At 39.7% G+C, this 17,400-nt stretch overlaps 1 protein-coding gene across 6 annotated transcripts; it reads right to left on the reverse strand.

The window, feature by feature from the left end:
• Window positions 1-357: 357 nt before the first annotated feature.
• On the reverse strand, window positions 358-16,664 carry stx3b (syntaxin 3b). 6 transcript variants are annotated; one of them, XM_069694543.1, is made up of 12 exons: window positions 16,282-16,664; window positions 9,378-9,452; window positions 9,149-9,248; window positions 8,761-8,835; window positions 8,534-8,604; window positions 8,004-8,112; window positions 7,836-7,909; window positions 6,776-6,910; window positions 5,958-6,068; window positions 5,546-5,656; window positions 1,147-1,238; window positions 358-1,046 (listed from the first exon to the last, which is right to left on the reverse strand). In XM_069694543.1, the coding sequence occupies exons 1-11, from the start codon at window positions 16,309-16,311 to the stop codon at window positions 1,161-1,163; spliced, it is 969 nt and encodes a 322-aa protein (XP_069550644.1). In that variant the 5' UTR covers window positions 16,312-16,664; the 3' UTR covers window positions 358-1,046; window positions 1,147-1,160. The 6 variants fall into 6 exon arrangements, 5 of the variants coding, with proteins under 5 accessions (XP_069550644.1, XP_069550642.1, XP_069550639.1 ...); XM_069694538.1 differs by lacking the exons at window positions 358-1,046; window positions 1,147-1,238; window positions 5,546-5,656 and adding exons at window positions 1,762-3,482; window positions 3,867-3,986; XM_069694541.1 differs by lacking the exons at window positions 5,546-5,656; window positions 5,958-6,068.
• Between the last annotated feature and the right edge of the window lie 736 nt (window positions 16,665-17,400).

The following is a 17,400-nucleotide window of genomic DNA, read 5'->3' on the forward strand; positions in this document are numbered from 1 at the left end:
CGTCTTTCTACAAACGAGTGGCCTATCTTCTTTTCTTTCTTTTTTTCTTCTTTTTCCGTACTTGTGTCGCACAACGAAGTATTCACACTCGGAGCAGAAAAGCGAGCGCACCCTTGCGTAGACCCCGCCCCCTCTCGTGCTGATGGGCGGTGAGGAAGAAAAGCTACATGGGGGATGAAATGAGGTCAGGAAAGCGCTAGAGTCGTGCGGTCGCCATGCATCAGCTGTAGCTTTCACACGTAAGGGAAGAGGCTCGATGCCCTGAGAGTTTAGAAAGACACGAGGGGGTCCCTCCGTGGGAAACAGACGACCGGCTGAGCCGAGTGTCAAATCACCAGCACAAGAGGCAAAGCACACTTGGTACAATGCACGGCAATCTTTTATTACATAACAGGCTTCACCGAGTTGACAACACAGCCAGTGAGCGACTGCTACAGAGAAGACCGTCGATACAAGCGTTTCAGCGACACAGACGCATACAGACAGATCACGCACAACAACAAAAAAATCACACACATCTTATTAAAATTATGACAACAAACAATCCAGAAAATACTACTTAATTGGATAGTTTTGATCAGATTAGTTAAAAAAAAAAAAAAGCCTAAATAGCACAAAAAGAAGCTCATGTTCATGCATTTTTATTTTTTTTTTTGCAAAGTTTAAATGAAGCCTTGGAAATGATTTCCTGATGGTTACAATTTCTCTAAATTATACTGATCCCTCAGTGCACCAGCAGGAGGCGCTGGACTACAGTCGGCCAATAATGGCTAAATATGATCAAAAGTAACATGTTAAGCCATCTGGCTGAGAACAGGCAGATTGAGAAAAATCTACACATTTATGACACGTTTTCAAACACTTCATACAGCAAGAAAATAACTGAAATCCAAATACTTAATAGAAGGGAAAGTGCACGGGACAAATGTGGTTCCTTTTTTTTTTTAAATACATCCATGATATTTTAAAATAATTCAAATAATTGTCAGGGTAAAAATAAGGGAGCACCTGAAGAAATGTTCCTTTGTCTCTGAGAAATCCTCCTCCTTAGAAACACCACACAAACACAAAAGAAAGGACGGTCTTTAAACATTTAGTGTGCAAGTGGCGAGTGTATAGTGTTAAAGGCTGATGCAGGTGTTTCACCTGTGTAAAACCTTTTATGAGAAGAAGCTGTACATGTAGGAGAAGCCAACAATCCCAATGATGGCACAGCACAATGTAATCATCATCTTTTTCTGGAGATTTAATCAGAAAATACACAACGGTGAGAAAAACAGTCAGAGAAATTAAACACAAAACACAAAGCAACTAACACGGTGCAATTATTTCTGCTTATTGACACTAGTTTGAGGAAACGATTGAGCAAAGGAGAACGAAGGGTCACACAGGTTAGGGTGGGTGGGGGTGGGGTGTAGAGGGGGATGTGTGTGTGTGTGTGTGTGTGTGTGTGTGTGTGTGTGTGTGTGTGTGTGTGTGTGTGTGTGTGTGTGTGTGTGTGTGTGTGTGTGTGTGTGTGTCTGTGTGAAGAGAGAGGAAAGGTGAAACGACTTACTTTTGCACCGGTCTTTAAAAGCTGTACTTTGCAACACAGTGGTTAGCGTGATGTATCAACAATCTGCTGACATGCAGACCGTCCCATAAAACACATTCACACAGCTTCTCAGCAACATGCAGTCATCAAAAAGTGTAAAAACATCAGTTACTTATTTACTTCCTTATAAAACAACAGCAGGACAGAAAACACAAGTCAACCAGACATTAAAAAAACATAAAATCTTTAATTTCTCTTCAAATCAAAGGCACTTAACTTAAAACAGTGAACAACAGCTTCAGTCGTCTTCTTCCTCTCTTATTGCAGCCTACACTGATGGCTCAAGCTCAGTTAATAGAGTAGACTAGTGTGGCCAAAAGACCACGCTGGGTCTGTCTGGCTCTGGTTTAAAAAAAAAACTAAAACAAATAGGTTGCATTATACAGCCCTTAGGTGACTGAAATGGCTCATCTCTTGATGATTGGTTGAAATATTAAGTCTGATATGCACAGCTGGAATCTTCTGCTTTAATAACCCTGTTAACGCCACCGGGTGACGACCTGTGCACTGTGGTTCAGTAAAACCGTCAGTCTAACACATTCAAAGAAAAGGCCTGATGAAATGTTTATTAAAGGTGTTTCTAATATATCCTTCAACCCGTGTATACCAGTGACAGCAGACTAAATATTAGATGCACAGCCACCACAATGTTCATAAAATGTAATTGGCATATCTCTAAAGCTCTGTACACAAAAACGGAACATTAAAACCGTCATGAACAAAGGATGCATTGCTGGGTTGCATTTAATAAACTAGCAGCTGATTTATATGTTTACAGTAGAACTATTGGGAGGCCTAAAATACACCTGTTAATTCATCTCACTAACAAAAGAGCCACCAGCCAGGGACACCATACTGTTGGTTAGAGTGTGCAGTTATGTGTGACTTCATCAAAATGTTGAATAAATACAAAACCACTAGTGTTACTATCAGCCTCAATACAAAATCGTTGGTATTAAACGTTTTTAAAGCATTTTAACATGGGAGATAATCATGTCTATATATGAAAAATAGGTTTGACAAGATTTTGGGAAGCCACAATTTCAGGTACTTCTCCCAGATACTGCAGTGTTTACAGAACTCTCCAAGCAAGTCAGACATCTTCATCCCACCTGCCTGTCTTTTTTTTTTTTTGAGAGAGAGAGAGAGTTCATGAAATGTGCTCTCATGACCATCTTTCACATTTTAAAATAACAAGCACTAGGGCTCCTTAAGTTGAAAGATCATGAGCGAGCATACACGCCAGTCCTCTTCAAGTTAAAGACCTAGGCTACATTCAGAACTACTAAACATATAACTCTATTATATACATGATAATTACAGACATTTTGAGTTTAATTACACGTTTGGAAATGTAAAAGTGCTGCAACTCCCCAAACCCAATAAAATCCCAGAGCAGTGAACGATCAGTGACGATCATGAAATGTGTCGGGGCTCATGAAGGAAAAATGATCAGGGAGGTGATGTGCTTCCATGAGGTTAAAACTCCCGAGGACAAATACGTCCATGTTAATTCTTTGGCACCAAATGTTGCACAAAGAATTGTGACATCGTGATCGGTTATTTTTCAATTCCCTTTTTCGACATTAGGTGTTGTACCTAATGTCAGCTTCAGTCTCATTTGCAGCAGAGCATCCTCAAACTGAGGTCAAATGCATCGCCCACACCTTCAGTTGTTTCTAAAGGACGGGTTGTAAATAATATGATATAAATATGGAGTGATCAGTATCCGTTTTTTCTTTCGTGGGGTATCTGATGGAGAACAGGGTGGAGAGGGTGATGAGATGATGGCAGCAAGGTACAGTCCTGCTACACTGTCTGGGTGAGGATGACAGTGAGGAGGATGAGACCAACCACAGCACAGACGGCACCGATAATTTATCATCCTCTACAGAGGGGGAGATACAGAGACACACAGGGAGAATAGTGTTAACGTCAGGGCTTCACGAGCGCTGCAAACCAAAACTCCCGCTGAAACGGAGTGTGACTAACTCACCACCAGCAAAGCTTTGTTTGTTCGACAGTAACCAGAGGATAGTGCAGCAGAATGGGAGAGAAACATAACACACCCAAGAAATTCAAATACACACACCACAGAGAGAGAGAGAGAGAGAGAGAGAGAGAGAGAGAGAGAGAGAGAGAGAGAGAGAGAGAGAGACACCCACACACACACACACCCTGAAGGGAAGTGCAAACTCCTTTCCAAAGCATTCCTCGGAACACCCACACCCATTATGGCGCTACAGCCAACATTTGCTCCAGTGTTACTCACCCTTAGCTCTCCCCTTACTCAAATAGCTCCTCAGCTTCACTTCAATCCCACTGACAACCCGATTATGAGAGCTAGTACTGCCAGCAAGACCAGCACAACCACCACTATTATCACCGTTTTCTGTTGGGAACAACCAAGTACATACAGTACCATCAGGTCCAACCTCAGCGGGAGACAACAGCAAGTCATTTACAGATAGGTGCAACAATGATGGTATCAACTAGTGAAGAATAGTAATAATACTAAAGTTTAGTACTAATAATAAAGTTTATCATTATTTATAATAAAGTTTATTATATTGTTATTATATTATATTGTAACAAGCACTAGTAACAACTAGAACTTGTTACAATACATGAAGTTTGTACTATTTTCTATCAGGTGAAATGTCAACAATGAACGTATCCGATATCGTGGATTATCTTTGTAGCTTAGTAACCACACAAACTCTTTGATAAACCAGTTTTCGCTTGTCACAACAGTGTGGACGTCATGTTTTTACACACATGCTGTAACAGCCAGAAACACAAACAAAAGCAAAGGCCAGTGCTGCAGTCATGAGATAAAGCTGAAGAAAGAGGACAGAGAGAAAAGAGTGAGGAAGCTGTCAGGTGTGTGTGTGTGTGTGTGTGTGTGTGTGTGTGTGTGTGTGTGTGTGTGTGTGTGTGTGTGTGTGTGTGTGTGTGTGTGTGTGTGTGTGTGTGTGTGTGTGTGTGTGTGTGTGTGTGTGTGTGTGTGTGTGTCTCAGCAGGTAGGAGGGTTGGGGATCATCACAGGTCAGGATCGGGTTCTTGATGGTGGGGATGGTCTTCAAGAAGTCGAGCAGGTTTCCCAAAAGCATTCTTGTGTTAAAGAGGAACTCTAATAATTTCTAGAGAGACAGCTATGTGTTAAAAAAAAAAAAAAGTGTGTAGTTTCAGGTACTGATGAAAACTATGAGCGAGTTTGACTGTCCGGTCCAAACACAGCATTGCAGAACAGAATTGTACAACTCTTTAAAACTACATAAAGTAATAATGTTATCATTTATTGCGACGATCACAACGTAAATAGCAGAAATCCTAAATTCACGTTACAAGGTAATCTAAAAGGAGTTTGGGCCTGCATGTATTCAACTGGCTAACACTGCTTCTTAACAAATTATACCTTATTGTGTTACACGAAGAGTTGAGCTTTTGTACTTCTCTACCAGATAACTCTTGGGTGTTTTTGTTTTGTTTTGTTTTGGTTTGTATTTTTTGCTGGGGCCCTATCCTCTTGCTGTGCAACATAAAGGTCCCACTCAAATGAATGAGACGGTGACATTTTCCATGCAGTGTTGTTCACTGTCCAAGTAAAGTTTAAAAGACACCTGTATGGGCCATTAGCTTCTGCTCAGCACTGTCTGGACAGGAGGAGACAGAGGACTTGATGTTCCAGGTACATGTTCACAGTAGTTTAGGGTCGCCTGAATAACACGGATTCTATAATCGTACTGTCAGCCTTGTGAACTTGAATCCAACTCTGTTTTTGTCATGTGGTGTCAAATTTCCTCCACTTTATACTTCATTCTGTATCTCTCTCATCTTTTTTTTCTGCTGGTTAAAGAGTGTACTTCAATTTGAAAAGGAATAAAATAAATACATTTTCTGTTGCTTTTGGGAAACCGGGCCGTTGTTTTTGACTGTATCGTCACTCACACGGCGAGCCTCTTGCTGAAACTTTGCAGCTTTCTTAGTGTCTGCTACGGCCCGCTCGACAAATCCCACCGACTGGTCCATGTTGCTCTCAATCCTGTCAATCATCCCACCCTGACGTGAACCGTGTCAGAGGCAGCAAAAAGCAGCAAGAGCAAATAAGTGAAATAACAGAGAGAGAGAAAGAGAGAGAGGGGGAAAAAAAAAAAAAGAGCAAGGCACAGAGAATGCAACAGTTGGTTGAGGATGGCAATGAGTGTGTTTGCGTGTTGGGCGAGGGAGGGTGATCTGCAGGCACACTGTGTGGTTTAAATGTGTCAAACAGAAAAATTGCAACACTGTTAAGAAACTAAACAGAAAAAAACAGGAAGAGGTCACAGGCAGACTGGTGTGATCGCTGGTAAAGTGACATTACCTTACGTGCTTTGGTCTGGTACTTTATGGCTTTTTTGGTCTGTTCCCTTGCTTCTATAATGTGGTCCTCTGATTTGGATACATTCTGCTCTATGTTGTCAACTATGTCACCCTGAAAAACATTAACAACATTCAGCGAGATAAAGAGTTAATGGCAAAACAAAGTACTGCAGACTGGTTAAAATACTTCATTCATTAGACTTCAGATGTATTATTGGTTGTTTGACCAATACTTTGATGTTTGAATTTCATTTTGGAACTTAAAACTAGAAATAAGAACAAGAGTTTCCTGAGAAATCACACAACACAAACAGCAGAAGTGTGCAAGACATCGGGCCCTTACCTTAAACAAGGCTTTCCCTCAGACAGCATGGCGTAAGCAGCAAGAAATATGTGGTTATACTTAAGTATGAATTCACATGCAGGGGCTGACTGTTCAGCAAAGTGTGTTTGAGCTCTAGTGTGAAATCTGTTCCGATATAAATAACGATCTTACTAAATGCGTTCATGCTGGTTCCGTTAATGATGGGTAATGGGATGGAGGTGGCAGAAGCGAGTAAAGAGAGGTACAAGAAAGACATGGAGCTGGAAAAGAGGAAACAGAGACACATGCAGATTGACAGTCATACCACAGCGGTGACAGAGAGACAAATAATTGGGAGGAAAAAGACAGTTTAATACAGAACACAAAGCCATGGAGAAGATTTAAGGATGAATACAAAGAATGACTAAATGAATGAATGAGATGAGATGAGAGGTTGTTAAATTGACTAATGGATGGATGGATGACAGGCTGGTGGATGTAGCGGCTGTGCGTACCTGGCTCTCCACCAGCATGGCGATGTCTACAAACATATCGTGCAGCTCTTTGATGCTACTTTCCAGACGGACGATGTCTTTGTGTCTGGACTCAATCTCACTCAGGGCTTGTTTCGAGATCCCGGAGTCCACAATCTAAATTAAAAAATCAAATAAAGAGGGGAGGAGAGGTTTACTGTTACCACACAGGAGCAATACAAACACGGACATGAAAACACAAGAACCTCAGTCTCGGTGTTCAAATGAAGACCGGCCTTTGATCACATCTAATGTTTCTTTTTATTACTTCTAGTCAGCGTGATTAACATTAGGCATTGAATCTTCCATTTAATCTCGATCGTTAAATCTAGTTGGAAAACAGAAGGAACTTATTTATTTATTTAAATACGTTATCCATTTAAATTATTTACATTATTGCCTTTCCTGAGTCTTGGTAATATGATCAAATGTACAAGAATGTTTAAACATTAAATACACCCCCACTTAATATATACATTTTAGCATATTACCAAAACAAAAGGCATTGACATTAATACATTGACAATGCGAAATTACCAAAAGTGTATCTAAAAGGGCTCAAAATGTGCACCAGAGAGCCTTCACAAACTTATGGGGCCCTGAACCCTCGCTGACTTACCGGTGATGCACCTCAAAGTCTGCGAGTCCGTGAGTGTGCCAATTGGGATTGGGCCGAGATCTTCTGTCTAAAGGTCATGGTATAATTTTGCATTGTATAATTTATGTTTTTGCCATTTCAGCAATACTGAAAAAGCAAATGTTGCAAGGAACTCACTGTCACTATCCTCATTCATGTTTTAAGACATGAAAATGAAATGCAGCTACCTGAGAAAGCCTGAGATACTGTCAGTTAAAACGCTGCTGTGTTGATGTTGTACCGTCTTGTCTAGTTCCTTTCCTTGGGTGTATACACGCAGGTTTCACTATGTTGCAGACTGGTAATTTGCAAATAGTTGCATTTAACCTTTGTTCTGAACTGGGCCTTAAAGATCGTGGAAATGCAAACATGCGTGCACACACACACACACACATTCATTCTTACCCCTGCAGTAAACACTGCAGCATTGCCACTCTCCAACATCTCCTCCAGTTCTTCATCTGTCGTTGCTTTTCCAGCTGGAGAAGAAAGGGAAAAGAAAAAGGAATAATGACAAAGGGGGCCGTGCGACCGTCACATGACTTAGTTGCTGTGTTTGCAGGTGTCACTCACTGATTTCTAGCTGTCTCTGAATACGTCCTTTACTCCTCTCCCTGAAGTCCACCTGAGCTTCATTATATTTTGTCATGACCTCCACAAACTTCCTGGACAGCACTGCATGCTGGGAGACAGAACAATAATAAATTAAGACACAAGCACACAAGTATTCTTCCGGGCAGAAACGTGAAGACAGAGACACGGCAGACAAATGTTGATGTACTTTTTATGTCAAAGAGGAACACATTTTTGCTAATGTTTTAAATAATTAGTCAAAATGCCAAAATCTGCTGTTGCAAATAGGTTTTAAAAACACCCTCTTCCCTATTTTCCCTCCTTTTCTTTACCTTAATCATGTTCTGACAGGAAGGTAATTAGAAATGATCAAGCTGATAAAGCCCATTGAATTTACATTTGAGATAATAACACAAGAAATAAGAAGTGATTAGACCTCCCACACCCTGTTTAAAACGCTTTTATTATGAACGCAAGTGGAGGTTTGCTATAAAACAGCTTCACCCTAAGGTCCGATGTAAACTATTTACCTGTGATTTACGTATCCGCATGTCAGCCGACACCCTCTCCTGCTCCTCTGACTCCAGATTCCTCTCGATGGCTGCAAAGAAAAGTCCAAGTCATCGATTTATGATTCAACTGAACTACTTACACATCACATCACTGTTTAATTCTTCATTCAAACCTCACACTAAATCCAGTAAACATCAAAAATTATTCTGACAAAGCTGTGTGTAGTAGTAGGAGGCAGACTCACTTTTGAGTTTGTTTCTCGCATTGTTGGCCATTTTCTTTATGTCATTGGTGATCGCCTCCAAGTCATCCTGTGTTTCTAGGAAGCAAGAGACATGCAGTGACAGACAGAGTGAGACAGCTGCATTTAGTACAAATCAGCTTCTTTCATGATGTGTCATCATTCAAGACGACAAATCATTTGCTTCACAGAACAGTGCAGCTGCATTTACTGATCTACATTTAAAATCTTGTGTAAAGAAATATAAAGATATTTGATTTGGGGCAAAAATGCAACTTAATGCAGCTGATGGAGGAGAAGCATTAATTTGATCCTCAGAGACTCGCATCAGTTGAGGAAATTTAAAGAAGAGAAAACAGAACAGGTGTGAGAAGAAAAGCTGGTGTCTTACTCTGATCTGATGTGGGAGCAGACAGGACAACAGAGTAAAGCTTTTTGACTTCAGCCACGTTCTCATCAATTTTATCAATACTGGTCCTGATGTCCTCAATCTGGAACAAACACACAAATAGATACATACACAAATGACAAAGATTAAGAACATCTATCCATGTGGGTTGTCCCAAATACAAGCGAAGAAGAAGCAGAGCTCCCACACACTAATGCACTGTAAAATTCACCTGAGAGAAGAACTCGTCCATAAAGGCTGCGTTGTCCACCGCAATCTCCACCTCTTCGTCATCTTGATCGCACGTCTGTCAGAATAAAAAGCAAGTGTGAGAGTAGTGTTAGTAGATCCAGCTGGCCAGAAAGAATGTGTGAAGGGTATTACACGTTTCTCTGAAGCTCAAACGTGTCATCAGCACCTCAAGATTAAAAGGTTTGTTCAAATATGTTCACCAGGGTAAAAACAGAAACACAGACAGTTCTGTGCAAATGTGGGGCAACTTATCCCACTCCTTATTTATCCTGTATTTTATTTTCTCTCCTGAAAAGCTGTGCTCTTCTTGTGTCACATTTGCTATCTTAAAAAAAAAAAAAAAATGTAACAATTAAATTGACTCACTGTTGACAGGTGAATTTCCGTTTTGGTTTTTTCCCATGACATGTACACCGATAAATATGAAGAATAAATGCACTCAATGCAGGTAGCAATTACAGAGACATCCTGTTAAACAAACCAACTCTGTTTAAAACTAACTCAAAGCCCTGCTTGGGTGTATACATCAAACTCGACGTACAAAATCACAAGGCTGCCGGCTGTATCTTTCTTTATATTTGCCGTATCGATCCTCTCAATGAATTTAAAACAAGAAAGAATTGTTGTGCTTCCCTGAAATGTTAAACTATTTTTGATTTTGTCTCATTTTTACAGAAAACTGATATTTTGTGCCACTGTTCTATAATAACGATCAACTTTTCAAGCTTGCTTTATTACCAAACTGTAGCTCAGAAGGTTTTTCCTTGTCAGTTTGGAAAAACCACAAAACAGCATTAAATCTTGAATCATAATTAAACTCCATAATAATGAAATTGCTTCCTGGTTAGCAGCTCAGCATGATAAATCAGCCAGAAATACTGGTCTGACCCTAATCAGCCGACACCTAATAAATTTCAGGAGTAGCTTCCCTTTGCTGAAGTCAATAAAAATGTTAGAAGGGACAGTCTGTAAACACGAGGCAGCACTGGTGGTTCGTCACAAAGAGCTCCGCACTGCTGCTGAATATTTACATGAAAGGACTCCAGGAACTCAACCTGTTTCCTACGGACTTTAAAACTGACTTCAGAAACAACAACAACCAAGCTATAATGTATACAGACATCAAGGCCATGTCGTGACAGTCTTGGGTGAAGAAATATAACATGTAACTATATGTGAAAACAGACCAAAACTTCAGTTGTCTCCTCCCTTTGAAGTGTTTCTGCTTTTCCAGGTCAAATATGTTTTTCATTAGACACACTGATTTTATTTTCAGCCGACTAAAGTCTTTACGCCTACAGCAGCACGTTTGTGTTTGTAACATACAAAGTGTGACTGAGCCAGAGGTCTGGACTCCGCAGGTGTGCTCCCGGGTCAAAGTCAGGTCATGGAAAATGTTGGTCACAGCTGTCGACTTCCCCGCTCTCTCATATCAGCTGACCCAGCCTCAATCGCTAAACTGCCGATCTCAATAAATATTACACTTAATTTAGGCTGCACTGGACAAGCTCTGCAATTACAGTTACACTTTAACTTGCTCATGGAGCTACACAGCTCCTTGGTTTGTCATTAAATGAGACAAGGCACTAAAAGAAACTGGGAGTTAAAGCTGAAGCAAGACTCTTTTTCCACTGCTCAACTCAACTGTGCTCTCCTTTTTGGGGGGTTTCCATCAGGGAAGAGCTGTAGACAGGACCTGATGCTTTTTTTTTGGTATCACGTCAGTTGAGAAATCCGCATAAGCTGAGCAGATGCTAAAAGGTGACACTGCTGCCAACTGATTGCACATCCTGTACAAACCTGCCGACGAAACGAACCTGCAAGCACGTTTGTTACACTGAAGATGACGTCACAGTGGAAATGATCAATTAATTGTGTTGATCATTTTTTTTAATTTTTTTTTTTTACCCGAAACCACCAAACATTTGAGTCTTCCACCTTCTGTCATTTGAGCTGCTTTTCTTTGCCGTATTTGTTCGTAAACACTATCTTTACTTTTAGAAAGTTTCACATTTTTCTGATATTTTACAAACATTTTCATCAATAATGAAAATAATCAATATCCGCACAGGGCATACACATTTACGGGCAAGCCCTCATCTGAAATTTTACTTGCAAATGCAGCCTTGACTTATTTGGTTCAAGCTGCTGTGACTAACAACAGCTGCTGCCTGGACGCGCACGGACACACTGCTTGTGCTTGAATCTCTCACAGGGCCTCTCAAACACGCCACTCTGTGCCGAACACATTATGCTCCCTCACACAGCATTTCTGCAGTACTGAGATAAGAACAAGCGCTCACTTCCTTCCAGTGTCTCTCATTCAGCAAAAACAAGAGGAAAGAGGGCTGATGTGTGTAACAAACCAAACAACCAAAGGCCCCCCCCACACACACAAATACGCACACACTCATAAAGGTTCTTGGTTTCTAAGTAGAAACAGTTTGATACTGACAGACACAGTCAGCAGGAGTGACTTTGTCCAAGTTATCAAGAAAACTTTTACGACGTTTCTAGTTAAAGTCACTTGCTCATCTCATGACTCGACTTGGAGATACCGATTACTGGCGGAAGACACAGAAGCACACCTTTGGATCACACTGCTATTCATAATACATTAACCTCATACTGTTTGTGGTCACTACAGAGTTCGGATGTAATGCGTCATGATTAGTTTTGACGTAATGTTTGAAATGCGTGGGTGCCGAGTAAAAATAGATTAATATTAACCAGTATTTTACCCACCCTTTCTTCATTTATTTATTTTTTAAATACACAATTAATTTGTGACAAATGAGATTTAATGGCCCTGTGAGCCACAAGGCTGTCTTGACAGAGTGAGCCATGCAGCAGAAAATTAAATTTTCTCTCCGTTTTTCAAACCGAAAACAACAAAACTGTAATAATCTCATCCTGAAGATTGTGTAATCATCAAAAATCTCAAAACGCACACTGGATGGCGTTCGGTCAACTGAACATCAAGATTAGAGAACAGCACATGCGCTGCACATGAATGATACATGTTAGTTTGGATGCCAGCTTGTTCCTTTTGTGCAAAACACTTAATTATGCTTATTCTGCAAACAAAGCGCCATATGTCATGTTGCATAATTCAGCTCGACAAGCCGATGACTAGAGAGAGATTTTTTACACTGAAGCACTTGTCATCAAACTGACGGTCTCTTGTTACGTGTTTCATCGGAGCACAAATCATTGGACTTTCTTTGTCGTACTGGCTTCTACGGACATTCGGATCAAATGTGCAACACACTAAGGGCATGAATAGAAAAGTAAAGCTCGAGAAGAAAGACTGAGGTCATTATATCAGCCTCTATACTCAGTTATATACATACAGAATATATACAGTACATATACAGAATAACTCTGAAGGGACCTCTCTGACATATGATGTTGACAGTCATGTAAACACAATCCAGTTTATTCATGGCTCCTGTTGAACCCTCTCTGTAACTTATCTTTACCATGACTGTGTCATCTTTAAGCAAGCGGGAGGTGATAAACTTTCAGACTTTGTCTCTGGGGATCATAAATGATGAAACCGAACACACACTGCTGCTGAACGACAACTAAGAAGGAGGAGGAGGTGGAAGAAGACTAAACTGAGCTGAGAAGGAAGTCTTAAAGAATAATACACAAATGGAGCGGCAAGAATTACAAGATCAAAAAATAATTAGCCGGAGTTTCAACAAGTTATTTGTGAAGATTTGTTGCCTTTCTTTTTATAATTCCAATAAACGGAAGGGGATCTAGCTAACACTTCAGTCAGTTTTAATAGCAAACAATCTGAGCACAAAGTAAAAGATATGGTTCAAAGGGGTGTTACTTAGTGGCTCCAATAATTAGAGGCGTTTCGTGCTGAACAAACACAAATAAAGCAAACAACAAAATGACCTCCCATTCCCTTTGAAAGCCAGGTGTGCTGGCAGGAAAGCACATTTCTCTTTGAATTCTGATGAAAAGTAGGATTATAATAATGTTTTTATTTAAATCCATAATAATAATAATCTTTACACTTGTAATCTTTTAATTTTTTATATCTTTTGCATGTTTGCTAATTGCTGCATGTCCCTGTGTGTAACAAGCAGGCACATATTACTATTTTAATAATGAAGCCTTAAAGTAAAATGCTGCTGCATTGACATGAGACCAGGTTATTGTTGGTCAATTGCACCATCGCTTCAAAATAGTATTGTGCCAACAATGCACCTGAACACGCCCCATTTTAAGACCGAGGGGCGCTCAGTTGGGTGCAATTGGGAACATTTGTTATTCAAACAACATGGCGCTGGACGAGAAAATCGCAACTGCGTCGATCTGAAACTAGCAAAGACAAGTGTTGTGCTTTGCGCTGGGTGTGAGATAGATCCTGATATCTTTGGAGACATCTGAATACATAATCTTGATTTTTAAGGAAGTATGATGTTCACCGTTTTTTGACATTGCATAGACCAAAAAATGTTATCAATAAATTACTTAGATGAATTGACAATAAAAAATAACTTATCTTCAACTTGCCCTTTGCTAGAATTTCCCACAGGTTGCTTTAGAAAATGTGCTACTAGCCGTTATAGCAGCAGGACAGGGTCATATATACAGCAGCATGGTGCCAGAAGCCAATGTGCTCCCTCAGGCAAAGCTGAAATCTGACAAGGGATTTAAAAAAATAAAATAAAAAACAACGTATGCCACAGAAGAACTCTGTGTTAGCGCTGTTACAATTTTACCAGTCACAGTGCTGAAATGTGAGCCAGGTGGGGAAGCAGAGTAACAGCAGCGGCCCACCAGCTCTGTAGTACAATGAGGGGGAAACACTGTACATACAAAACTGAAAGGAGTATGGCTTTGGCTGAAACTACATTTGAAACTAAGGAAATGGAACAGAAAGCTGCTGCCGTGTTGACGTCTACCTCAAAAACCGAATTGTCTAATGCACAGGTATCAACTTCTGCTCTTGGCATTGTTGTCTAAAGCGGTATGAGCAACGAAGTGTGTTAAACAGGAACATATTAACTATGATTAAGCGTTTCTTGTTGAGCACACTTCCCCAAATCGTCTAGGTGTATAAACTCATGTGATGTGATCATGCTGCTGGTGGCAAACATTAACATGAATATACGCCTGTGCACACAGACATACAAACAGCCTCGATGACTGCCAGCAATTAAAACATTAGAAAGGGAACTGGAGGAGGAAAATAAAGGCGGAGGTGGAGAAGGCAGGAAGATAAGAAACTGAGCAGCCATGACATGAAAAAGTAGTCGGGGTGGACGCAAGTTCAACTACAGAACAGTTACACACAAAGCAAAATATATCGCACTGTATGTGTCAAGTTCCCAAGAGTCTGCTACAGTATTTGAAGTTCCTTCACTGAAATGAAGACATGAATGTGTGACATACAGATGGCTGAGGGGGGATAACGCAGTTCAGCAACTGTAAACACTGCAAATATTTGGCCACAAGTTTCAGGTAACAATAGTAACACATCCCATCTTCAGTGTCAATAGGATCAGGGCCTTTAGCCTCATGGGGAGCAAGACTATTTACCGTTGTTAATCCAATTCTGATTCATAGAAATAATAATGAAATCAGTGTTTGTGTTTCCAATGACTTCTCTGTCTAATCAGACTGTGAAGGCTAAATAATAATAATTTTAAAATTTTTTTAAAAAAAAGTTAAATAAGATCAGGATTCAGTCCATTTTAAATGTAGATCGTGAGTCCATTTCACAACTTTCTACTTTGACCATAATCAGTATTTTACTAGATTGATGTTTGTATATATAATGGCAACTAAAAATGTAACTGATATATTTTAATTCATGATATTTCTTTTCCAAATCGTCAACTACTTTGATAATCGATTAACTGTTTTGAGTAATTTTATTAATGAATGGATGTAAATATTGACTGATTCCAGCTTCTTACATGTGAATATTTTCTGGTTCTTTAATCCTCCCTGATAATAAACCGAATATGTTTTGGTTGTGGACTGTTGGTCAGGACAGAACAAGACAATCAGGCTACATGTTGAATAGTGGTCGCCATTTTTCACCATTTTATTTTATTTGAAAGACCAAATCGAGGACATATATCAACAGATTAATTGGTATTGAAAATAATCGTTAGTTGCAGCCCTAATTGTGATTAATCACTTCTCAATCAAATTTCAGAAAACACCAAGATGTCTACCAGACGTCCAGACAAGAGAATTGTGACAGCATTTTGTTGGATAAAATATCTTCGAAAGATCAAGTGATCATAAAAATCCTTGCATTTTCTGTTGATGGACTAATAAAAATAACTTAAGCTTTAGCCGGCAACTACTCGCCTCATCAATGAAAACGGAAGGAATCACCAGCTGTTATTTTTTTCAGCTGAGACTCACAAATGCTACGTCTGAGTAAGTTCAACAGTATTTGTCTATAATATGCAAGAATCACTTATATTTAGAGCACTTGCTTAAATCAATATTGTACAGTGTAATTAATTCTGTATTGTTTTGCACAACATTTCAACACATCTCTGACACAACATCCAACTGGACTGCGTGTGAAGAAACAAAGTGATGTCTACATAAGAGTCACTTTTACCCAACATCTTTGCAGTGTCAATGAATTGATCACTTGAGTTATGTCATCACATGGTGCACTATTTGTTCTAATAGATAGCATGTTAGATGTCAAGTATTTATGATAAATGCTTAAAGTATAAGTAGGAGTAAAAGAAGAATGTTTCAATAGATCTTAACCTTTCTCACTAAAATAAATGTGTTTACAGGCCAATTCGAGATTACAGGGAAACAACAGAAGAAGGAAAATAGACATAAAGAGTGAGGAAATTAAACATTTCCTGGACGTCACTTACCGCCTTAAGTTGCTCCAATCGGTCCTTCATTTTTCAGAAGTGTATGTTAACACTTTTTAAACCAAAGAAACGACCGCGATATGATGTGAAATGGATGAAAAAATGTGTCACAATCTCTGGATCCCACAGCCAGCTGGAAAGCTGAAACCCACGGCCAGTGAATGAAGAAAATGAAACTTCCCAAAAGTCCTGACAGAGGGGTCTGAGGAAACGACTTTTTTCTGAAAACAGCAGTCTTTCCGTCGCTTTTTCCATACAATATGGCTGCTGGATTTAAAGCCAGGTTTTTTGGGGGTTTTTTTCTTGCTAAATCTCCTCGCTCAGGGGATTAAAACAACAGTTGTGTAGAGCCGTATAATCTGTCTCTCTCCGCTGGCCACCAGTAATCATTCTAAAACGCACTTTTCTGGCTCACGCATGCGCAGCTGAATCCCTTGGGCCACTGGGATGAAGCCACGCCCTGAGCCACCTGCACCGATGATGCATTCAGGTGTTGTAGGAATAACAACTCTCCTGTTGTGCTGTCATAAAATAAATAATGATATGCTCGCACTCACAGGAAACCAAATACTGAGTCAAAAATAAAAACGTTTCTATTCATGGCTTTTTCATATGAGGTAATTTAATATATATAAAATCACAATTTTGACCTGATGATGGTGCTAGTCAAGTCAAAGAATCACCAATTTGATTGTAATTTATGCTGAGGAAAAAAAAATGTTTTAAATAAAATGAATGTCGTGACAACATTTCCAATAGTTGATGAAATGTTTCTCTCAAAACCACAAATGTGAGTGTGATAATGGGACTAAATGGAAAGTCACTGAAGTCATTTGGGTTCATTGTCTGAGAACACGGAATGATCGCCACCCTTTCCATCAAATTGATGTGAAGTGAAAATTTTGACCAGCAGGTGCCGCCAGTTAAAAAAAAATGTCAAGAGATCACCATTATGATCCACCATGAAAACAAATGTAAGCTACCAAATTTCAAAGCAAATTATGGAATTGTTGTCAGGACGTTTAATTAAAAGCCAAAGTTGAAAAAGCTCAAAGCGACACGTGAGCAAAAGTCACCAAATCAATAGGATTCATCCTTTGGGTACCATAAACATCTGAA

This window comes from Brachyistius frenatus, unplaced genomic scaffold (genome assembly GCF_029030835.1).
Source record: "Brachyistius frenatus isolate BFR_SWC_R1_liver_20210118 unplaced genomic scaffold, ASM2903083v1 Contig_17, whole genome shotgun sequence".
NCBI classification, from domain to species: Eukaryota; Metazoa; Chordata; class Actinopteri; family Embiotocidae; genus Brachyistius; species Brachyistius frenatus.